The 25,661-nt window shown below is 38.4% G+C and overlaps 1 protein-coding gene and 1 pseudogene across 1 annotated transcript; both read left to right on the top strand.

The window, feature by feature from the left end:
- Positions 1-25,661, top strand: part of LOC140929851 (helicase POLQ-like) — an 85,624-nt pseudogene that overhangs the window by 2,501 nt on the left and 57,462 nt on the right.
- On the top strand, positions 1,699-24,211 carry LOC140930018 (helicase POLQ-like). The gene is made up of 16 exons (XM_073379678.1): positions 1,699-1,710; positions 1,899-1,970; positions 3,298-3,370; positions 3,682-3,779; positions 4,410-4,520; positions 5,290-5,438; positions 6,732-6,968; positions 7,574-7,715; positions 16,151-16,255; positions 16,714-16,915; positions 17,634-17,791; positions 18,420-18,518; positions 18,880-19,056; positions 20,573-20,686; positions 21,315-21,449; positions 22,050-24,211. Exons 1-16 carry the CDS (start codon positions 1,699-1,701, stop codon positions 22,128-22,130), a joined length of 1,965 nt encoding a protein of 654 aa, XP_073235779.1. The 3' UTR covers positions 22,131-24,211.

Genomic DNA, 25,661 nt, shown 5'->3' with positions numbered 1-25,661 from the left:
TTGGAGGCTGATATAAACAAATAAAATACCTTGACAAGAATTTGTATCCAGAAGACACAATAATTTAAATGGCTGTTTAATATTTTAAACTGATTGTTAATGTTATAAACAAAATAATATGCCAAAATAGGTAAAATCTCTGACACAGTTTGCTGTTGAGCTTGGATTCTTAGTTGAGGAGTATGCAGCCAGCAAAGGAAAACTTCCTCCTCGCAAACGGCGAAAGAAGAAATCTGTGTACATTGCGACCATAGAAAAGGTTTGTACTAATAAAAGCAAGTAGTTGTTTTTTCAGGTTTCAAGGCAAGTTAAAATACCAGTTATGATTTTATTCCTGTCTGGAAACTTGTAGTGTAAAACAAATTAAACCAAACAACCCCCCCTCCCCCCCCAAAAAAAGACACTAGACCACCCTACTACGGGCTATATTATTTGTGTTTGGATTTGTGTTGTAGGGGCCAATAAGTTTGAAGGTACTATAAGTTAAAACTATGAACCAATGAGATTTTGGCATCCAAACATGACATTGCTAAAAGGTCAAACAAGGGCACTTTGAGACCACTGAATTTTGGTTCTTTGCAATTTTTTCGTGTTTTATTAGAGCTTAAGGTGTTTGAAATTATATCATTTTTAAAAATATCTTCATGCATTCAAACACTGAGTACAGTGATGCAGCTGTTTAAGGGTTCATGTTTTAGTTTGGGTGCTGCTTCAAGACATTTCTGACCTTATTTGGCTATTGTGAATGGTACAACACACTTATTTCAAAATTCATGAGTTCTGTTTCACCTGCTTCAAGTTAGAGTATATTTCAAAGTTCTTCAAATAAAAAGATAATTATTGATATTTAGATATGAACTTAAATTCAGAAGTATACGGCCTATAAATTGTGGTTTTAGAAGTTTGAAAGGCATTTTAGTATGTTTTGAAAGCTTTACCTAGTATATAAAGTAAGTCCTGTGGACAGATCTGAATTTTTTGGGTTAGTATCTTAAGAACAGTAGTTCAGGTCTCAGGTTCATTTGTCCATGGGAATTTTGCGGAAAAATGCGTTTTGAAGCTAGTCAAGCCGTTTTCTAGTCATTGCCTAGCTATAAAGAGCCAAAACTTACCACAAAGCTATTGGCAGGTCATACATTTCATGGCTTTCTGATCCACATTCTAAATATCAGCTTGCGAGGTTCGGACATGTGCAGAAATCAAAATTTCGAGTTTTTGGGTTTAAAAGTGAGACAGCAGTCTTGACTTTTTCTTTTTGCTTTCTTGCCTCCCCTTTTCTTTCGATTTCATTGCCTCCTTTTTTTTTCTTTTGCTGGGCATTTACTAGGCTTCATTTTGGTTGGGTGAAGTTTTTGGGAGAGCTTTATGATCTTAGGATTAGATGAAAGGAAAGTAAGTGGGTAGTGAAACAAGATTTTCTTGGAAAATTTTTAGGTCAATGTGACATGTCTCTTTTTTCCTTTTTCTCCAGTCTCCTTGACTGTCTCATGCTCATTCTAGTATGGTTTGAAAGATCTCTTCACCCTGCCCAAGGCAGCGGGTAAAGTTGTCCTTGGCATTTGAAACTGATGACGTCACAAGCGGTAGAAGGGAGCTGGATCTGCAAGAGCAGTTACGGGCGGTTGAGGGGCAAATGGGTTAAAAGACAGTCCAAATCCAAGCCCTAAGAAGTACCTCTCTAAGGGGCTTTCTTACAGCATGTTCATCAAAGTCTGTGGTTGCCATCAGCCCATTAAAAAATTTATCAATGGAAAATATAGTCTCCTTTGCAGTCATTTTAAGTGTTGTCATGCAACCTTCCTTCCTGCGGAGCGTTGCCTGATGATCCTAAAAGCACCTGCGAAGGATGCTATGGATAACATTACTTTAAATATAATGTACTTTTTTTCTTTTACCAGGCAAATGCTTTGGTGAACAGCCTCATTGGAGAAAGCCGAATTTCAACATTAGGTCTGCTAGTTGTAGATGAGGTAATTAACAAGGCCAGCATATAATTTACCCACAGTAATAATTATGAATCATGAAACCTGATGGAAATATATCACGGTGACCTAACCTGCACCAGTTCCTCTGAGGCTCCTTATGACAACATTCAGCAAACAGGTTTATGCTCAACTGGACTTGAGGGAACGCTGCAATGCTACAACTATCACTAGTTTTAAGCTTTCTTTGACCTTTAGTGTGCAATCTTAAGTGAGTAAACAAAGTGGTTTTACAAAGTGGCTATTGTATTGTGTTGTACAAAAATTAATGTATGCCAGAAACCCATAGCCTGTTTTACAGATTTTGGGAAGCTTAGATCCTCTCCACATTTGAGGGCACTACATTTAAAAGGGTTTCTTTGATTTTAAACTCTCACTCTGGCCAGTAGCTTGATTTGAATTTTTTTGGCAGTGCCTAAGTTCACCTCCTCGGCCCCACTTGATTATTTATTTGCGATTTTCTTGCTTGACAAGCCAAAATACTTTGTCTACAAAGGGGTGTGGAGACCCTTAGCTTCCTATGCAGATAATAGCTTGTAGCGCATGACCTCCCCTGTGAGCAGCCAAAAGAACTTCTGTGTAGAAGAAGGTTAGGAATCTGCAGCCTTCTGGCTGTAGGGACAAATAAGATAATTCTGGCTGTTGTTAATGATAACAACTAGTAGCATATCCATTGGGTTGGCTCTGGGGGTACACTCCTCAAACAAAACCATGACTCATTAGAGCAGGGATTTTTGTTAGTAAGCAGTGCTTAACTACTGTTACTTAAGGTGAAATTTTCACAATAATGTTCATTTGAAAGCATAAAATAAAACTTGTGTAGCATGTACTTTGCCTTTCAACCATCTCATAACAAGATTGTTCAAACCAGTAACTTTGAAGAAAGAGAGAAACTTGTACTGTACTGTACTTGCCCCCGACAACTGTATCTCTTTTATGAGTAATGCAATTTTGCTTGGTAAAGGATATTAGGAAAAATGTATCAACAATGCTGTTGCAAAGAAAGTGTGTTTTACAGCCCGCCATTCGGGCAAGCTGTAGCCAGCATGTACTAGCCCTAAAATCCTTTTTGATTAGCAGGATTGATTACAATCCTTTTGTAATTTGAATTTCCCCAAAAAACAGCACTTGCCCGTTGGGCAAGTTAAGAACAAAAATCACTAGTGCAATAGCAAAATCCACTAGCCCCAGGCTATCAGACAGAACTTTCTTTGCATGCTGTGTCCCATTTTTGTTTCTCTGTCAAAATTGGTTACTTTAGTTTTTATTGTGGTTTAAAAATCCTTTTAACATCTCTTGTACTACACCAATTTAGCTGCACATGTTAGGTGAAGCAGGAAGAGGAGCTACGTTAGAGATGTGTTTAGCCAAGGTCCTGTTTGCTTCTCGTAAGTACAAACTTTTCTACCTCATAGCAGTTTCAGTTCAGAATGTAAAAATATAAAATATGGTACAGTGGAACCTCGATTTAACGAAGGGCCATGGGCCTGGCAAAATTTGTTCGCTATATTGAGGTTTCATTATAATTATTGAGGTTCTTTTTCATGCATTTTACTATTACTGGCCATGGGTAAAGAAAACTGTTTGTTATACCCAGGACTTTGTTACATGGAGGTTCGTTATATTGAGGGTCCACTGTATATAATGTTATCTACACAGTCATGAAAGTCTTGTTTTTATTTATTTCTTCATTTTATAGCCACTACTCAGATTATTGGTATGAGTGCAACTCTGAGTAACATTGCAGACTTGAAGGAGTTTTTAAAGGCTGAGGTGTATTCAAATGATTTCAGACCGGTATGACATTTTAGTTATGACATTTTTTGAACTGTCCAAAGACTGAGTGCAAAGTACAGGAGAAACAAAAAAAACTTAGGGGTGATGACTTATGACTTAAGAGTAAACATTAAAGAGGAATAAAATTGTCAATAAAGACAACCTTCATATTTATTTATTATTCTCTTCCTTTAAAAAAAGGACTGCTTGTCATGACTAAATTTCCCGCTTAAGAAACTGTTTTTTTTGTGTTTTATTCATATTAAAGACAGTTCATTGACAACAGTTAAAAGGAATGCACTGTGTTCTTAACTAGGTACAGTATGTGAATGGATATAATTTGTCAATAGAGGGTATAAGAAAGAGGTTACTTTGTCTGTCAAAAATGGTATATAAAAGGGTAAGAGGTTGGAACTCGGGGAGGAGCCTCCCCGTATAAAACTTTGTTGACAAACCTTCCTGGTAACAATTTTTGTGGTCCACAAGCATTTTAGCATTTATTTTCCTTTAGTTTACATCCTTCAATGTTTCATTGATTTTCCACTAGGAAATTTTCCAGTCCAGTTGTCATGATAACACCTCTATATATTTGCAGGTTTGTTAAAGTATTTATTTGTATTTTAATGGTTGGTTTTTACCACTTTTATTCAGGTGGAGTTGAAAGAGTTTGTGAAGGTGGGGTGTGATATTTATAAAGTTCCAAAAGCTTCAGAAGATGAAGAAGATAATGGCAAACCATTTAGAAGAATTAGTAATAAACAGGTAAACAAATATGGTATTTGAATGTAGAGAATTAATAAGAGGCTATAATAAGTTTTTATTTGTTCTGTTTTTGCTTTCAGCATTCCATGTTGAACTGAATTTTTTGCAGAAGTTCAATTTTGAGAGTTGGAATTTTTTGTATTTTGCAAAAACTAATTTTGTGATTGTGTAAGAATGTTTTTTTTCTCTCTGAGGATTTATTTTTGCAAATTTCATCATCATTATCATCATCCTTTGGCCACTGGAGTGGAGTCGGGACATTCGTAGAGATCTACATAACATACATACAAACATACTTTGGTTAAGGATTAACACAGCCATAGGCTAATGCGGACAAATATTAACTAATTATTTACAGCGAAAATAAAATAATAGATTCATGAAATACATGTGAAAGTACACGTGCACAATTCCAATCAGTGAATTTTAAGTAAAAATTCAGATGGGTACTGTAATTCTAAGAATATAATATAATTATAAAATCGTCACTTTTCTTCACTTTCATAGTGGTCTTAAATGAAAATTCATAAACATCTTTAGAAAACCTACATAATATCTGTTAAAAATGGCCCTTCTTAGTTGTTTCACTAGTTTCACTACCTACTGGATGCCAGAGGATGAGAGATGAATCTCTTTATCTGCCCGATAGCGGTGACCAGCAAACTGGATTTTTGCTTTTGATAGGACCCGGCCTTGCCTCTACTGCTTGTAAACACAAATGAAGAGCTTTTTCGGCAGGCTAATTTCTGAGACATTGCTTGTTCTACAGGGCCAAAACAAGGAGCTATTACTTCGTGATCCTGATCAGTTACTAACCCTTGTGTTGGAAGTTATTCCTCGGCATTCATGTCTGGTGTTTTGTTCTACTAAGAAGAACTGCCAAAGTGTGGCCTTACTGCTGGTAAAATTTATGCCTAGGTAAAATGGATATAATTTTGCTGCCTCAAGAGATTCTATTCAAAAAATGTCAATTCTTAAGCGTTATTAGAAAGATATACAATTGCGGAAAAAGCATTTGACAGGGCTAACTTTGTAAGCCTGAAAATATCCGTATCCAACTCTGCATATACAGGTATTTTTGTATACTCCTTTCTAATCCATTTTTGCATCCCATCCCGTCGGACGTAGAGAATTCCTCTGAAGCTGGACTTCTAATAGCCTGTTCCAGGCGTCTAAGTAGTGGAGTTGCAGCCCGAAGTCAATCAGAGAGCAGGGAAAAATAAGGAGAAGAAAAGGGGAGAGGGGGAGAGAGGAGGTTGGTCGGGGGTGGCGGGGGGGAGGGAAAGAAAAAATATTTTTCTCGCTTCCTCTCAAATCGTCAACGAAAGTAGATTTAACACTCATTCAAAATGTCCCCCCGGAACTGATAGTGCTGGATCTCGACGATCTTAGGGAAAAATAAGGGACTGTGAATAGTCAATGTTGTCCTTGTGTCAACCTTTTAGGGTCGCTTATTTAAACGAAGTTTAACTTAGACCGCTGTTTAAGACAATCTGTGGACCACTAGATCTGCTTGTGAATGCATGGGTTATTCAAAGTAGAAACTTGGAGAGAAACGGTAAATGAACAGATGTTTCCCTATGACAGTACGCTCCTTGTATACTGTTAGGATCAGGGGCAAGCGGGGGGCATGGGAGATGAATAAAAAAAAAAAGAAAGAAGGCAAACGACATAATGAGCGAGAAAACTTGTGAAATAGTCTTGTGCTTTACTTTTTGTAGTAATAATGATAATTCCATTCTTTACCATGAGGGCCCAGTTGTTCGAAGGCCGATTAGAGCTTAAGCCGGCTTTCTTTTTCTTGTGTTCAAAATCATTTTCTCGAATAATTTTAGACCTCTGTTATTTTTAGAGCTTCCAGTCATCAACTTGTAGACAAAAACAATTAAAGCTAAAATGCTTTTTAAGCTTTCAAATCTGAATTCAAATCTTGCACTAACCCTGTGTTATCTTAACCCAGCTTTGAACAACTCCGCCCTGTAGGAAAAATATAGCACTAATGCTAGTGGGGTCGAGCAAATGCGTGAAACAAATACTCTAATTAAAAAATAACAGGGTTAAGAATTCCAGCTGACCGGAGCATGGCTCAGGAACTACCGTGAACAAATACAGCTAGCTGTCACGGCGGGACTAGTCTCCTAGTCAAATAATAGATAAATAATTATTTCCGACATCATGGTACTTTGTAGCTGCATGTTTCTACATTTTCAGGGAAATGTGCCAAGTAAAAGCGAAAGAGAGACATGACCTAATGAAAGCTCTTTACAATGAAGCGAGCGGCCTTTGTCCTGTTTTAAAACAGACTATTCCATTTGGTGTAGCATACCATCACAGTGGACTGACCATGGATGAACGTAAACTCATTGAAGACGGTTACAGTCAGGGTGTGCTGTCTCTTCTCACGTGTACTTCTACGCTGGCAGCTGGGGTTAATTTACCAGCGAAGAGGTTTGATTTCGAAGTTTTGATCAAGTTTTTGTGTCGGTCCGTGGTTACAATACCCTGCTAGCAGAGTCGCTTCGATCTTTCCTAGATGAGTCGAACAGAAGATCGCAGGAGACTCTGTTCGGAGGGTATTGTTACAATCCTAAAGCTTGACCATTGGAATGAAACCTGCTAATAAAATGTAATATTTCCCTGTGGTACTGATTTTTATGCTGTACAAGGTGTCGATTGTAACTTCTGTTTGGGGAGTGAAATCCTTAAGGATGACCATTCAAATGAAAGGCTTCTGTACAAGGTTGTTTTAACTTTTGAGTCTGTGGATGAAGTCTTGAAGTGTGACCGCTTAAATGCAAGTTACTGAGCAGTATTTCCTGTGGTACTTCTACTATGCTGTACAAGGTGGTACTAATTCTATAAAAGAAAGCCTTAATTGTGACCATTCAATCGAAAGATATTGCACAGTACTTTTTTTTGTCATTCTGTTCACTCTGCTGTGCGTTTTGTTTGTAGAGCGAATTCAGAGAATGCACTGGCCCAAATGAACTTCGTATAGTGCCGTTGTCACATACTGAAAAACCATAATTCTCATAACTGTATGTTATTTTCAGGGTTATAGTCCGTGCTCCTTATGTTGGAAGTGCGTTGCTGAGTCAGAGTCAATACAAACAGATGATTGGACGAGCGGGGCGAGCTGGGATTGACACGTCAGGAGAAAGTATTCTTATCATCAAAGATGGTGACAAACCCAAGGTGAGTGAATAAATGAATGAATGAAGCTTTATTTGATCTCGGGTTTGATGAGGTTGATTAGACCTCTAGCAAAAATGCCAGAGTTGAGAGGCTTTGCCCCCTTTGTAATAGATCCGAAATTGGTGATGATTTCCACTATTTTTTGAAATGTACTCACTCATCACTTTTCTCATATGAGGGGTATCTTCTTGGAGAGCCTATACTCGATAAACAGTAATTTTAACAATATGTCTTGCAAGGCACTATTTTTATATATCATGTCTATGTGCGATGAAAACATCGTAAATCTTAGTGCCTCTTTTATTGAAAATATTCTAAATTGTTATAAATCCGAACTCTAATTTAACTTTCTTACCATACGAGTAGCGTAGAAGCCGTACATAGCCAAGTACTTTTCTTTTTATGTTAATATGTTGTTCCTTTCTTTCTTACTTAAATTTTATTTTACCTTGTTTCATTTGTAATTATATTGATTATTTTGGTACTGAAATCTTCATGTCGAAGATAAAGTCAATAAAGTCAATATAGTTGCTAATAAGCCGAGAAAAAAAAATAGTAGAGAAAGAAAGGGAAATTCAAAAACTTATTTACAGTATAAAGCCTTAAATTACGTGATATACCTATTTACAATAAAAAGCCTAATTACGTAATAGAATATGGATATTATTGAGAATTAGCTAGAACTTTGGCTGGCGGACTGCTTCTTTAAAAGCTGACAATGTACTTAGGTAAACTTAACCCGGTGTCCAGTCGGTAAACATTAGGAAGCTTTACCAGCAACGACTGCGACGGCAACAGCAACGCGAACGTAAAAAAAAAAAACTAGTGTAGTTGGCTCGATAATAATAATAGTTGTATAAATAATATTTTAAGAGGAGGCCTCCAATCACCTAAGGGTGGTTTTAAGAAGGTTCCTCTAAAATGAAGGTCGAGTAACATGCAGCTAAAAACTGAGACTACAACTAAGGTTAAAAGAGAAATTCTTACCAGTCACAAAGTCTTGTCCACGAAGTCTTGCACGCGTAATCAGTTCTTGTTTTGCAAATAGATGCTTTCCAAAATACGGCTTTTTCTCTCTTGAAATGTCAGCTTAAGCGAAGAAAAATTGACACACCTTCTTTGTAACGATTTTCCAAGTTTCAGCCGACGAAAAAATGGGTAAATAAAGTAAACTTGTTGAGTTTTGAACTCGAAAACTTTTTCAAATTCGTGCTTGCGTGATTAGCGCGCGAAAAGCAAAACATCTTGACGCCACAACCATGTTTACATACTCTTACGCAAACACTCCTCTCGGCCAATAAGAGCGCGCGTACTATCTTAGTTATTTTATAAATATATGTATATCTCGACTAGTCACTCGTGGTAAGTGACGCATATATATTGTAGCTAACATCAGCGCTGCTCCGTTGGTAAATGAAAGTGCTGAATACGCAAATCGTTGACAGGCTGATGCACAGCTCGTGCTGAGAACAAAAGAGATCGAAACAGTTAGGCTTACTTGATTTACAACCCAAACCTGCACGTTTAAGGGCACAATGGTATTTTCGAGCTGGGCTCAAAGAAAAATAGACTAGTTCTACTGACGCTAATCAATCTGCGACATATCGCACAGTAATTTTTTGACGAAGTATATAGGAAATGTTAGCAAACTACTTGCTTGTCCTCTCAGAAAGGTTGTACTGAGAAAAAAAAAAGGTTAGTATAGATAATGTTCTTCTGCAAGAAGCTTTCCATTGTTCATTCGATGCTTCCAAAGTCACTTTATACACGTTCCGCTGGCTTTTATTCCACTGTTACTGTAATCGCTCGTGGTCATTTTAGGAGTCTGTAAAAGCGGCCAGCTGGATGAAAATATCTCTAGATGTTGTTGCAGCTTGGTCCGCTGCTGATCCTCCTAACGCTTCTAGAACTTAAACGCTCCTTCGTCATCCCCGGTGCTTTTTTCGCCTCCGTCTTTCTTTTTGTTCTGTGCAAAAACAAAACAATTACAGTGAAATAAGTTTTAGAAATAGCCTCAACATGGCCGTTCCTACTTTGTAACTATATTTATTGTATAGTTTAATCAGCAGATTATATTCGTCGGCTCATTGATGTCGCTAAAATGATGATTTTATAGGGTAACACAATAACTGGTAATCCAGCCGTACTTCTTGGTTAACAAATAAGGACAGTAACAAATAATTAAGAGAAGCTTAACCGGTAAGAATTCCTTCTCATGACTGGAGGCAACCCGTTTGGCTATTTACAAGCGTGGCCAAGGATTTGAACTTGGGACTACCTAGAACAAAGTCGCTTAGCGATCAGTTGCTCGAAGCATGGTTAGCGTTAACCAGCGTTTAATACCTTGACAACGTATTGGTTTTGATACTGCTTAACCAATGTTTAAAGCGAACCATGCTTTGAGCAACTCAGCCCAGGGCGGGAATTCAACTCGGGGCCTTGGATTGCAAGTTCAACGCTCTAACCGCTCGGAAACGCTACCTCCTACGCAGTCAACATAGGCGCGGCAGGCATACTGCAAACTTTTTTATGCTTCTAGATTACTGATACGTTTTAGAAATAGTCTCAAGTCCAAGCGTACGCAACGATACCCCAAATTGTCTGGTCTAAAGATGTGGAGCTTCGTTAGGTGGTGTTTGTGGTTGTGTTAAAAGGGTCGGAAATTATTTGCATCCACATTTATGTTGTAGAGCTCTAGGGGAACTGGATCTATAACAATGTCTAAGCTCAATGTAGTTAGCAAATTATGTAAAGATTTCCTAGGAACTGAAACTCTTTACATTTTTTAAAATGACAGTTTGCCACTTGCTTTCTGACCTATAGCGTAGTAAACCACGGCATTTTTGAAGTTTGGTTATGTGGAAGAAATGTAAAATGGTGCTTACTCTTCAGTTAAAAACAAACTGTCTAACCATTTTCAAACAAAACAAAGCAAAGCGAACCAAGCAAACAATGGTATCAACAACAACAACAACAACAACAACAACAACAACAACAACAACTATAAAACAGCCAACATTCACCAAGTGTCTTAAAAAATCTAGCGTACCAAATGCATGTCATTCTTCTTGTTCAACGGGCTGTCTTCTTCTTCTTCTTCCTCTTCCGGGTATTCCTTCCCTCCGAGACTGTTCATCGCCGCCTTGACGGTTTCCATTAAACCTCGACCTCGTTAAGTTCCTGCTTCTCTCTATCACATACAGAAAGAGAATTTGAAGAACACAGACTACAAAAGTAAACACAACTATCAAGATACATGTGTCCATGATGGACTGCATTTTGCTCCAAAAAGCGCGAGTTTTGCACTGGGAACTCGTAAATTTGCAACTGGTTGCGGGGCTCGTTTGTTCCACTCATCAACCCAAGCCGGGGTCAATTTTTAATAGTTTGGTGGGGTAAGGAAAGGCTTAATAAAAAGGAAATGCTTATCATTTTCAAATCATGAAATCATGAAAAAGAAATTCCATAGAATAACATGTTCAAGCCTCGGGGGGGTGGGGGGGGCTAGTTCTTTCCCTAAATACCTGTACGAGTATGCGTCGCCAAATGAGCTCGTTAGTTTATTACTCACGATCTAGAACGGGTCTAACTTTCCCAGCATTCAGCAGGGTTCTTAGAACGGTGTAGTGTGCTGTAGAACGAGGTATTGAAAATTTGCCTGTTTCTAGGACGAGGTATCTTTCATCGAGGATCCAAAATTGGAGACCTGAGCAACATCTACCCACCCAGAACCTACTCGAGTTAACGCCCCCGGGCCTCAAGTCAACTCCCGATAAACCGTGTGTAGCTTTTGATCTCCTCATTTACCGGACCTTTGTAAGATTATCTTTTGAGGGATTACTTCTAGTACTACTTGGAGTATGGTAACATTTCCTCATGTTATCACGTTCACGGTTTGTATACTTGTTTATCGACCATATGTGTTCCGATTCCAGGTCACGTGATAAAGTACAGGTTTCTTTCAATTTTCACGCTATTCGAATGTGCATGAACGCATAACCTCCCAAACGACAAAGGAAATAGTTTCTCTAAATAAACAACAGTTTCTCTCAGATTTTATCCGAAAACGAATAGTTTTTACTTCAGATTGGCCATCCGCCCACACCCCGAATCCGATGATAAAGGCCGCCGAAAACACAATATTTCGAGTGGACACGTGACATTATCCTGTCTCGCCGTTTCCACCTGGCTCCTCTTTTAGGCCTAATAGCACGTCTTATTTAAGTCAATTTTGCTTGTATAAAGTTAAATGTTCAAGCGCATGCTTCAATTAACTCAGAAGACTACTTAGCACAATCAGAATGGTTAATTTCAGGGGAATCTAACGTCTTTCTTCGGTAAACATGGTAAAATAAATGTTCGAAGGGGCAAATATTGCCTAGAAATTTCTGGATTACCATTCCATTCGTCCATGATATTCGCGGAATTTTTCTTCTAATTTACGAATGGATATTGTGGTTTTCAGATTTTATTATCAAGATATTGTGGTTAATATTGTAAAAAGCCTCCTTAAAATTTCGGTATTAAGACAAAACGTGCCCTAGAATATTCCAATGAAAGTACGTCTACTCCACGTCCGCGAACTCCTTTGACCGGACCGGCAACATGGTAACTGAAAGTTTTGGATGAGACGAAAGAGCCACCTAAAACTCCCGGGACGACTCAAGGTTGTCCTAAGACATCCGGACAGAGAAATAGTTCTCATAGGGCAGCTACAAACAGGCTTCTAAAGCATAGAGAAAGCTAATTGAGACACTTGTGACGTATTTGGAAACATTTTGTCGTTGTGTACCCCTGTAATTTCTCTGCTGATCTCGAAAATCGGAGCAGTTAACAAGTCAGCAAGTACGACCTTGGAGGTTTTGGTCTAGACTAGGAGGAAAAAGTGCTTGGTGGGACTGGTTGGACAACTTTGTCTACTAGTAGTTTTTATGAGATGAGGAGAGGAACTAGTTCGAGTGATTCAAAGCTATTGTGGATAAACTGAAAAAAACATCCGTTTTCGAACGGAAACGGATACATATGTGGCCGAGCGAAAACGATTCAACAACACTATCTGTTATGAGAGTTTTTCTGAAAATGGAGAAAAAAAAAGCCTTGTCAATAGAGTGGATGTGTGTAGTTGAGGCTTCACGTTTTTAGGAGTGGACGAATGCATAATCATAAAATGATAGATGAATTTATGTGTCGCTTGAGAACGTTGTATGACCCAGACAGGAAAACAAACAAACGAAAGTAAAATGATGTTCCTGAGAAAGGACAGCTTGAACTAAAATCTGGTTAGTTGGGGGCAGCCTGAACTTTTGCTTCCTGTACACAAATTCAAACTTTTTCAACTAAATCAGGTCAAATGTTGTTTTGAAAACCCTAAAACTCGCTACAATTTCCACTTGATGCCGTGTGACTTAAATGTGCTCGTGGGAAATAATTTCTTGTGTTATGGTAGTGTTGCAAAACTAAAGCCCTCGTGCATGCGTTTGCTACCTCGCGCGTAGATTATTGTAATAGTCTTTTATATGGCTTACAAGCTTCTTACCTGAATAAGGTTCAGCGCGTTTTAAATGCCGCAGCAAGACTATTTTGTCGCGCGCCACGCTACTGTCGCATAACGCCGTTGCTGTACAAGCTGCACTGGCTACTGGTTAGGCAACGCATTAGTTTTAAGACTCTACTATTTGTTTTTAAGGCCATCCATTGATTCGCGCCAACGTATTTAAGAGAACTTGTGTCAATTAAAAGATCAGGAAATTATAATTTAAGATCCTACTCTGATGGTTTGTTGCTCGCAACGCCAACTTATAGAATTAGGGTTACATTAGAAGACATCATTCCAGGTCGCAGCTCCAGCACTTTAGAATGTACTACCGCGTGAGATTCGTTCTGTTACAGATCTAGGGATTTTTAAGTGCCATCTAAAAACGCACCTCTTTAGGGAAAAAATAGGAGACCCTCGCTCTCCCCCAGCTCCCGCGCGTTTTTCTTATCCCTTTTAAAAAGGGATAAGAAAAACGCGCGGGAGCTGTACTGCACGTGCTGCACGTGCTGCACGCTGTACTGCACGTGCTGCACGTGTACTGCACGTGCCGACTGCGCTACCATCTTGTTGTAAAGCTTCTCATTTCATATTATCCACAACAACATACAGTTTCCGTTTCCTTTCGACTTATCCTTTCGTTCCCTGAGAATAGTTAGTATGCCCAGGGTGATTAATAAAAACCCGAATGGTTCAGGGTGAGTGAATGGTGTTGTTTTTTGATGTATATATTTTTATATGAAATATCACTTCATCAGCTATCTATGCCTGTAGGATGAATCAGTTTAATATAAAGTCATGTAAAGATGGCACCTACTTTTGAGACTGTAAAAAATCCTATGATGTGACCATTCAAATGAAACCTGTTGGGCAGCACTTTCACATGGTGCTCTTGGTTTTAAGCATTTTTACTAAATGAAATTTGGAAATTTTGTGTAATTTTTTTTAGGCACTCACGTCTAAGAGTGAATTAGAAAAGGTTAACACTCGGAACAACCGCGGCGCCGGTTTACACAAGTGCTACGCGGCTTTACAAATAGCTATGCTTGTCAACTTGCGGTTATCGGTACCCACAGTGAATCTAAGCTGAGCTTGCAGACTAGCATTTCCGCCGCAATCAGAGTATTAAACACAGGTCACCAAACATTAGGTGACTGAAAATTACAAATTCAGTCGTACTGAAACAAAATTTGAGAACGCCATTGCAAGTTCAGCATGCATTACTACATGATTACACGCTATAAGCTGCGTGCAATGAAACTTTGAGGGTGTTTTTAGCGTGATAGTGCACTCTTTTTCAGGTCAAGATTAAGGAAGTTCTAAAGCGACAGATAAGCTAATCTAATAGAGTATGAAAACTGTAATAGAAAAGCGCCCATTATGTTTCAGTCGCGTCCGACTTTTGACACCTCGACCAAAGGTCGGACTCGTTTCAATCACTGACAACAGGAAACTGATAGATAGATAGATAGATAAAACCTTTATTTGAACGTAAAATTATTTCGACCAGATAAGGCGAATTGGGGATACTAAATAAACTATACTATTGAAATGCTAAAAACGAAACAAAGCGAGTAGACTTGCCCACAAGTCGAGTTTTCTGAGCGACGAAGTCGGGAAAACGGCCGATGACCCAGTGGTAAAACGGACTTCCTGAAAGTCTAGAAACTGAACCTGTTTGGATCTCTCTCTTGTGAACGTGCAGCCGCGTTTGTTTGATCTAGCCGCAGTTTTTTGCATGGTAACAAGAGGCTCGCCTATGCCTTCGCCTTCCTCGTCAAAGGAAGTGTTCTGAAGAAGACAAGGGAATTATTCAGGGACTCAACACCTTAAATGTGTGTTTATAATTTTTTCTGTTTTTTTCTTTTTTTCTGTCATGTAGACTCGATTTTCCCCGTTTTCTCGATTTCTGGTCTTCCCTAGCTTGACTGGTAATCGAGCCTACTGAAAGTGGTGCGAGAACTTACTGTGTATGAACCCAGCTATTTTTATAGGTTGGATCTGATTTGGATGTGTGTCGTATCCTTGTAGAAGAGTAGTCATGCACCAGTTCTGGAACTCACAGGTTTATTCCGTACACTGTAAACTGCTTAATTTACACTCTTGAACACTGTAGACTCCGAGAATCCAAAACACCTGATAACTTATTCTGCTCTATCTTGATGGTTTTAGTTTATAAACCTAGTAAAAACTAACGAAATAAAGTTCAGACGTTTCGGCGACATCATGACGCCAATATCATTAGTTTTTGCATGTATACATGTATACTTACAAAATAATGTCCTTCCGAGTTTATTTACACTTCGTTGCGCTATTTGAGCGCCTTTAAGCCCCAATATTCACATATAAATTCCCCATACTAATCTCCATACATTTCTTTAAAGAATTAGATGAGAGATTTTGATAACAGATCAAAACATTTTCTCTTTAGCGATCATTTTATTAACTCTCATAACCATTCATCTTTGCAACATATGGATATTGTTAGGAGAAAGTTGATGTTGGTCACCCTTGAGACTTGAGGCCTGTTTACATGGAGTGGGGGACCCCGGTCTAGTGGGGTTGGTTTCTTTTGTTTTCACGCTCTGGGGAGCACAAAACAAAAGAAACCTACCCCACTAGACCGGGGTCCCCCACTCCATGTAAACAGGGTCTTAAAGGGTTAACATGTCCACGCTGTAACGCTTTAACTTTGGGCGGAATGCAAAAAACGCTCATTCAAAACTTTTCAAAAATAAAAGAGGTCATTATCGATGCAAGGGCTAGCACATTCCCTCCTGAGGAGATCTTGTTTATGAAAACAAGAAGTAATAATCCTCTCATGATGATGGATGGTCATTTACGAGTATAACTACCAGTACTGACCTCGAACGAGGTTTTCATGTTCTTATATTTCTTACAGATTAGTCACCTGTTCTCAGGTCCTTTGGAGAGCTGTCGCAGCAGCTTGCTGCATGGAAATGGCAAAGGGTTACGGGTGTTGCTTCTTACTCTTGTTGGATTAAAGGTAGGCCTAATGCTCGTCAGTCAAGGATTTGAAATGTTATATGAATATGGCTGGCTGCCCATTCTTCAGGTGTGGGGAAAATAGGCGAAGCCGGAAAAATGTGCGGAAAGTCGTCTGCAAGGAAAGTCAGTGCGCCGTGTGCCTCATAACTCCACGTACACACTCTAAAACAAGGCGAACATCCCAGGCCTACTGAATTCACGAGTTAATGAATATGGAAGGATAGGAAATAGGTTCTGCGGTTTACGTATTTCTAGTTTTAATTATTAAACGTTTAAACCTTTGAAAGGGACCTCCAAAAGAAACTGTAATAGAACAGGTGATCAATTACCGGAACTGAGAGCTTAAGAGCTGTAGTAATTGAAATTTCTTTGTATATATTTCCTTTCTCACTACCCTAAGCCTTGATATCTGTGTTGATAAAAATATTAGCTTTCCGTCTTTCGTTTCTTAAACAGCTTTGCTCGACGGTTGATGAACTTAAGCAGTTCATGCAGAACACTCTGCTGTTTGTACAGTCACCTGCGCAGTCAGTTGACATAGAAAAAGAGCTTGAAACATCACTTGAGTCACTACAACAACTCGGACATGTCAAAATAATTAACACAGCACAGAGCAGGAATATAGAAGTCACCCATCTGGGACAGGCCACATTTAAAGGTGCGTTTCTTAGCGGCAAATACTTGCGGACGTGTCCTAGTACAGAAATATACCTTAAACTTCCGCTGATAAGCGCTGGGATTATACAACTTCGTAAGTGGTATGGGGGAGGAGGGGAGTGGCTTATATCCGGGGGTTTTATAACCGGACTAAAAATGCGTTTCAAAACAAGCTATAAAGCAGTGCTGATCAAAATACCTTGTAAATTAAGTCATTTTTTTAAGGTTCAAAACGTCGTAAAAAATTGAATTCATGTTGTTTTAAGCAGCTATATCACGATCTTTCGGTTTTACATCAAAATCCTAATAACATATTGGAAAGCCTGAAATAACTCTATTACTGTACCTCAACTTTAAGTGTGTGTCTTTTGCCATCAATAACCAGGATGGAAATGGATTGCAAACCGTGGAACAATTTGGGCCAGCTTTTGCAAGTTAAACCATTGTGTTGTAAAAAAAAAAAAGAACAAAAAGCGATCATGCCATTTTTCCTTTCGATAAAATGATTTGATATCTTTTTTTTGGAGTTCCTAATTTAAGAAGAGATGACTGAGTTATAATTTTAGCTCCGTTTTCAACAAAAAATGTGGAACTCGCCTTGACATGGGTCCTTCAACTTTAGCGGGCAGTCTCAGGGACATAAAAACATAATTTAAGCAACCACTGCTCCTTTGACACCGTTAATTGCACTTATGTGTGTGGCAACATTACCTTTATAGGGTGCATTGATGTGGAGAGCAGTCCTGTGATCTATCGCGAGGTAACAAGAGCACTGGAGAACTTGGTACTAACCAATGAACTGCATCTGCTTTATCTTGTGACGCCGCTGGACATCAGGGATTCAATTGAGCCGCAATGGATGACTTATTTTAAACAGGTACGGATCAGACAGAAATACGCAAAGAAATCAGCCGGAATGTGAAAATTACGCGTCGCGTAAAAAGGAATCCTTTAAACTTAATTTAAAAACCAGAATGTAGATGTTCCAACCAATGATTTGCTTGCGCCCTCATTGAACAATGAGGTCAATGACGTCATCCTCTGTCTCTACCAATATTTGAAAGAGGAAACAAATTATCGCCTAGCCTGAATTTCAACCGATTACTTCGAGTCGTTATTACTCCCTCGAGGAGAAAACGACTCGAAGCAATCGGATGATATTTAGGCTAATTGTCTTTAGTGGGAACGAGTTTGTCTCAATGGGATGGTAGAATTTACGGTTAACGGTAAACATTTTGGCTTTTTACGGTCAACAGTCACTATTTCTTCCCGTTATGTTAACAGACACCTGAACAAAATCAGATGGTTTTAAAATGTTAAAATTAGGTTCCATATTAGTTGAAAAACCTTTTTAAGGACGGTAGTATAGGTCTCTGAGGATCTTTTTGATGGAAAAAGAGGCAGAAATAGTGCCGGTCCATCGACCACGCGACTGCTTTTGTATCTTTGTAATGTCTTTTGTGGTCTTGATTTTCTCGTTCACGTCTTATATGATTTCATTACAGGTGTTGTCTTTAGGTGATTCAGAACAGCGAGTGGCTGAATTGGTAGGAGCCACAGAAAGCTTATTATCGAGAAGAGCTACAGGTCAACGGGTCAAGAAGGTACAAGTATTACTCTTTTCTTCTCGAGTTTTTGCTTTCTTCTTTAGCCCCTCTAGCTTGCCTAATCATGTAGCGTTCTACACAGACATTTTTTTGGGCTGGTGAAGCAGTCAGTTAAAAAGGATTTTGTGACGAGTCAAAAGAGAGTTTATCAAGGAGCTTGAATCTTATGTTGGTCTTTGTCATACAATCTTTTAACTTTGTCATGCTTTCTGTTTAAGTATTTTTTCTTGTCATTTAGGGAGATGGCGGTTGGCAGGGGGTTACCAAGGGAACAAAATAACTGAATTGGGGGCGCTTAAGTAAAGAAATCACTTATAGTGAGGTTATCGCTAAAATCCTCTCTTGACGCTCATTATAGGACGACAGTGAAGAAGCTTCCGTCAGGCGGTTCTACTTAACTCTCATCCTGTACAAACTGATGAATGAGAACACCATCTGGGACGTTGCTAGTTTGTTTAACGTGACACGAGGATTTGTGCAGAATCTTTTAACTTCAGCCTCATCATTTGCCTCATGCATGGTGCATTTCACTCAGGTACGTCTGACCAGTATTAGTAGGATTGCTCGCCCATTACAAGAATAAACCACAAACACCGGTATTTTAGTAAACTGATTAAATAATGGCCTTGTCTTTCAAACTGCGAAAAAAGGAATACTAATACAGTCGACTCCTGATTACTCGAACCCTCGCCAACCCGAACCTCGCGCTAACTCGAACCAAAATCGATTTCCCCTGGATTTCAGTCATACATTCACTGTAATTTTACCCTCGGTGACTCGAACCCTCCATAACTCGAACTCCCGCTAACTCGAACCAATTTTCGTTTCGCCTCAGGTCATTTTCTATATAATTTTACCCTCGATAACTCGAACCATGTTTTGAGGCCGTAAAAAGTCGGGAAAAAAAGCGGTCTACGGGCGTCCGAAACATTGAATTTTGGATTTCCTATTGACGTGTTGTAGGAGTATAGTTTACTAGTGGAGGCTGATGTCGATTGTCACAGGCTAACGTGAAGCAGCTTTTCTTCCCAAAACAGTAAAACGCATGCTCTATTTAGGCTATGTTTTGTTACGTTACGTTCTAGTTTATAATCTAGAAGTATCTTTTAATTTTCACTTGACATTTCTACGATTAAATGTAATTAAAATGTTCACTGTGCAATAAAAACTGTTTTTTACGTTACTCTGGGCTATTTTCTTCGAACTCCCGATAACTCGAACCTTTTTTCGATTTCCCTTGAAGGTTCGAGTTATCGGAAGTCGACTGTAATTCAAATTCAGCCTTACAAATTCGCTGTCTTGAATCTCGATAGTGTGAGCCCAATTCCTCCTGCTTCACCTTTTAGTAAACGAACTAAAATGGCATCTTCGCATGCTAAATGATCCTGTCTGTTGAACAAAACATTAAGGCCAATACGAACTCTACATCTACTGGACTCTTTATGCGGAATTATCGTTTTCCAAAGATTGAGACGTGGTATATATTTGATTTTGCAAACAGAAAGTGGTGAAAGATTGTTAGTGGAAAATTCGAATAGAACGTTATATCTTTAGTGGGAGACTTTGTTTTTACAGTTACCGACGGGCTGAAAATTCCACGAATGCGAGTTTTAATCGAGTTTCCTAAAGCCATAACAGGTTATCACACTGCCCCGGCGGTCAGAGGTACAGGGGATTCAAACAGCCAATCAGAACTCAAAGTAAAACACATGATCCGTGTTAAGCGCGGGAAAACGCGGGCGACTAAGTGACGTTTGGATTTGTTTTCAATTCTGATTGGCTGAGAAAGTGGCGGGAGATTTTAAGCTAATAACAAACTGTATTAGTATACAAAACTAAACGAAATACTCATTCACGGACAGTCCTTTTGTCCCCAAAGATACAAGAATTCATACATTCCTTATCTGTATGATTCGGACAAATCCATAATTTGAACAGTTGAGTCTGTCCCTTTGGTTTCCATACTAATGAGGTTCAACCGTTTTTGAAAACTGTTCTACAATGATTAATGAGAACTGTATGGTTTATGACCTTGTGATGTCACTCTACAGGAGCTGCAGGAGTTTTGGGGAGTGAATTTATTACTTGAGGCCATGGTTAAGAAGTTATCCTACACTGCTACCTTGGAGCTTGTTCCGCTTATGGAGGTCCCTGGTGTCAAGCAGGTTAACAGAGATTTATTTCTTTCGCTTCCAAATAAAGGCCCTTTCCGTGAAGTGTTTTTTTCTGGGAGGAGGACGCGGGGTCGGGTAAGGGGACTAGTAAAGCCGTATAGAAATGCATCTGCTTCTTTAGGTTCAACTAACAGGGGTCGTGACGGGTCAAGTTTGTCCAACAGTGGTGAAATCTGCAATCAAGTCTCCTGAATTAGTTCTTAGTTGCCCTAACATTTGAAGCACTCGATGCTAATTTTGCTTTTTTAGTACTCTTTTTGCATAGAAGAGTACTTGTTTTCAAGTCACTTGACGTAATAACGTAATATAAAATCTGTTTTTGTTACCACCACACAATATCCAAGTCGCTCAGTTATTTCAAGGTTGTTATATTACGCATTATTACATTTCGGGTTAAAAAAATATTGTTGCATTTTTCGTCAAAAACTTGTTCCATTTTGCGTTAAAACGTTGATACGTTGTGGGTCAAAAGTTGTTACATTTCGGGTTAATGTTACGTTTTGCGCCAAAAGGTGTTACATCTTGTGTTATTGTTACATTTTACGTCAATTGTTACATTCTGTTCTTACGGCTACCTGATTGGTCAGTAGTGATGATTATATTTCCTTGTTCTCCGCAGGCTCGTGCACGGCAGTTATTCAAGGCAGGCTATAAAAGCCTTAACAGTCTGGCCTGGGCCGATGTTAATTCCCTTGTGGCTGATATTGAGCACCTGTCAAGACGACAAGCCAATCAGATCGTGTCAGCTGCTAAGGTAAAACCGGTTGAACTAGATGGATCTCTTGTTGCTGTTCGTGGGATTGTGGTGTTGAGCGTACACACCTACACACTCTTTATATATTGCTTTTCTGAAAAATTTACAAGTTTTGCACACCCGCAAATAGCAATGGCTAATCTAAAGCGGGACGTGCTCACGAAGCCAATTACAAGAGAGGAATAAGAGAAAAATATAAAAAGACGTGTTACAGGATTTTTTTTGTGTGTATTTTCAGGAGAATCTATATGAGGCTAGGGTTAATTTAAGTTTGCTTGATTTTTCACTCAAACAAGTGTGAGCCAGTTGTCCGTTAGCCTGCGTGGCAAGCGCCGGTTAATGTTTTTTGGTTTGGTTTTATATAGCGCAAAATTTCGTCCTTCACCCCGACAAATTTAACAAAACCGGGGCCTGTTACGCAGGCTAGTTGTCCGTTTGACGACAAAACAAAAACAACAGCGAAAGGGCAGGGAGAAAATGTTAATGTGAAAATAATCTTTAAGTTGCCAGATTTCAAAAGCTAGAGGTGACTGACCTCGCTACTAAGAGAAAGTTTAGAACCGGGAAATGGCAGTAAAATGGTATTTATTTTGTTTTTAGATGCTCTTAGAAGAGAAAGCGGACGCTTTGCGGGAAGAAGCAGAAGAGATGACAACTGTCCCAGAGAAACCGAACACATAGGACAAGTGATTTTCATGCCTTTAACTGAAGAAGTGAAAAGAAAAGAAAGTAGTAATTATATGTTCATTGCAGAAAATGATAAGGTTTTTATAAGTATATCAGGGTTTTAGAGCACAGAATCGCCTCTGATACGAAAGGCTCTACATGTGTCGAATTGCTGAAAGAAAATGAATGCTTATCAAAGTTATTGTTTACTCAATTCACAGAAAATTAACGCACATAAGATAAACTATTTTTCGAATTTGACTTTGTAATATGTATGAAACTATTATATGCTCTATTTATATTTTCTTATAAGACGCGGAATTATGTTTTTGTCAGGACAGGTGAAAGCTTTCACACCAACTTAGAATGTTTAGATTGAACAAAGGGTAAATCAGAGTGGATTTTAATACATAGTTATAATTCTGAGCTTGAATTCGTAGTGACATGGAGTTACGATTGAAATGACAAACATCAGTTAACTACTTCTATGAGGGGGGAGCAAGTTTTATTGAAGAGTATATCGAGAACAACAAAACCTAAGTTCAATCTGTGTTAAAGACATAAAACGATATTTACGAACCAGATTTTAAAAAATACCAAAATCACTTTGCAAATGAGAAAATTAACAATCTATAAAGAATTATTTAAAACAGGCCAAACAGGGTTTGTCAAAAATTGTACAGTTGTAAATACCATGCAATTCCACAGCTTGAACTGGGATTTACAGTCAAGTGGAGAAGTGATAATTATGTTACCTTTGTCAAACATTTATTTAATCTCTCACCCCATGTCAGGGAATCCAAGACAGTCCTCTATTCTGGATTCCACGCCGTGGATTCTAGTGCAGGTATTGGATTCTGGATGTTTGTCAGTGGAACTGGGATTCCGGATTCCAATCGTTAGTGGGATTCGCGGATTCCTTAACCCATTCGCTCCTGGAGATTTTACCGAAAAATTTGCTAGATTCTGGAGTCCACAAAGACAATTTTCTAGTATTCCGGAATCCACATTCCCTTACATGTGGCGAAACCTCCATATCCCCCGCCCCCTCCCACCAAGTAAAAACAGATCATTATCCGTTTCTAGGAAACTACCCACCCACCCCTTTGCCCAAAGTGAGAAGGAAGTGCTAATTTTGGCTTAGGGGAGGGGTAGGTGGGCAGTTTCCCAGAAACGTTTAATGATCTGGGGTCTTCTGAGACTTCGGATAATTCATTTGATTTACCTCTTATAATCATATTTAACAATTAATGAATGAGGCTGAGTATGGAAATCGAGGAGGTTAGTATGGCCAAGGCGGTTAACACTTTCCGAGATCTCCATAATTCTTCATATGATACGAAAGCCGAATCCAGTAATTGTTTTATTATTCATTCAAAATAATTCCTAGTTTAAAAATGTAGCTAAAACATGCTTACCTCCATCGATCCATCGATGTTAAGTTCATCTTCGATAGTGTACGTTTAGGGTTGTTCAGCTCCGCAAATATTCCCCAAATAGAAGATGTCGCTCTTCGAGTTGTCTTCTTGCTATTCTTGACATGTTTTTAGCTATTTTTTGGCTTAATTCTTACTCGTAAAACGAGTGAAATGTCCGCCATTTTTGTTTTCACAACCGAAACAACTCAACCTTGTCCCCAGGTCTTCTCGGTTAACGGTGCATTAACCTGCAAGAAAGCGGCACTTTTGACGTCATCGGTTCGTAAATCGCAAAATTCTTCCAAATTTGGTCATCAGTAGCTGGCTATGGTAAATTATGCGTGTACTTTTAGCCAATCAGAATCGGGGAAAGATTTTGAATGAATAATAATAATTGATATAAACTGCGAAGTGCTTGTTTTGTTTGAATCATGAAGTTAATGAATTTATGCTAGATGTGAACACAGATGAAAGATTTGTCGACGTTAAGTAAACGAACAAGCTAGCAAGTTTCTTTTTGTTTTTCCGAATTGACATGTTAGGACCAGAAATTTTGTAAGTTATCTCTGTGTGAGATTAAGAAACCTATAGGAGAGATATGATTAAATAACTAATTGAGCAAGAATTTAATTACTAGCTGCGCCTAAACTGTGTTTAGCATTACAGAAATAAAAGCTAAATTCCCATCAGAATTCTGAAGTATCGTTATTTGATGATGTCGACTGACAAATGAATGGTACACAAGAGTGTGCAATCATGTAAATATCTGGGAGTAACAATAGATAAAAAATGGAGTTGGAAGCCATATATTAGTAATTTGTTGAAGAAGCTAGGTCATCGCCTGTCTGTGTTTAACAAAATCTTTTGTATGCTTGATAATAAGACTCGATCGTTTACAAGAGTTTAAAATAGATATGCAAAAAGAATTCTAGGTAATAAGATCTCATCATCCGAAGCACTCAATTCCCTACAATGGATTTCTCTTGCTGGACGATGTTTTGCTTACCTACGCTCAGCCGTTCAAAATGCTATTAGTATAGGTAATAGCATGATTTGTAGTGATATTTGGCATAAATACCCCGAGTGATATTTTCAAATTGTTATACGTAATTTCACGAGCAGTTAGGCGAGTGAAATTTGAGACAATTTTGAAATATCACAAGTGGTATTTATGCCATATATCACGTACAAATCATGCTATTATTTGTTTATACTACTACCCGCAAAAGGTTTGTAATTTTTACATGTAGGTATTTCAAATTACGCTGAAATACCACCGCTCTAAGCCAATCAGATTGCAGAAATTTCTCATGTAGTAGTATAAAAGGGGAAATACCAGAGCACCTAGAAACTTTTAAAATAACCTTAAGAGACTTGCATGGACATAACATAAGAAACAGTTACTTACCTAGTATTCCAAACCCAAAAACGGAATGGGGAAAAAGAACAACTTACTATAGGTACATTAGTGACTGGTCAACTCTTCCGAATTTTTTAAGGAAACCTATTATTTGCAAAATTTTTAAACGGGACCCCAAAAAAAGTTTTTTAGGGCCAAATATTGTAGTTTGTAAATTTTCATTTTACCCTTCTAGTCGTTAGCCTTTCTTTTTTCGATAGTTAAATCTTTTAGTCTGATTGTATTTTTATTACTTTATTTGCCTTTTTAGCCTTTTAACTTTATAACCACTAGTTTTTTAGATTTGATTGTTATTAGTAGTTTAATCTTCATCAGAGGTCGACCTCCCTAAAAACCACTTAATGTGATGGGAGTTTCCTCTTAACTGTATATTTTTGTTTGTTTTTCTTACATATATAGAAGATTTTATCGCGTGTTTACCATTGCTCTTTTTCAGCCAGAATGTACTTTCGTTAGCGTATGAAAAATAACTTTCGAAGAGCTGCTGAATTTCTCTTCATTTTGAAAATTATTGGGACAGTACCAGCTAACTTGAGTCACTTTTTCACTTTCTACTGTAACTATGTTTATTGTACATAGATTAATCATCAGAACGTATTTGTCGGTTCACTTTGTTGCTGGCAAAAAACTGAAGAGAATTTTGTGAGGTTAATACAAGTACTGGAAATCCAGTAGTTTGGATCCTGGTCGTAAGAAAGAAGTATCAGA

The sequence above is a fragment of the Porites lutea genome, chromosome 3, assembly GCF_958299795.1.
Source record: "Porites lutea chromosome 3, jaPorLute2.1, whole genome shotgun sequence".
Classification (NCBI taxonomy): Eukaryota; Metazoa; Cnidaria; class Anthozoa; order Scleractinia; family Poritidae; genus Porites; species Porites lutea.
The sequence above is the reverse complement of the archived record's forward strand: the minus strand, read 5'-3'. Positions and strand labels throughout refer to the sequence as shown.

Excerpts from the sequence above, each read along its gene's own strand:
- LOC140930018 (XM_073379678.1), top strand. Across the intron at positions 4,521-5,289 it reads GAAGAATTAGTAATAAACAG|GGCCAAAACAAGGAGCTATT; the intron begins GTAAACAAATAT and ends CTTGTTCTACAG. Across the intron at positions 16,916-17,633 it reads GGGACAGGCCACATTTAAAG|GGTGCATTGATGTGGAGAGC; the intron begins GTGCGTTTCTTA and ends TTACCTTTATAG.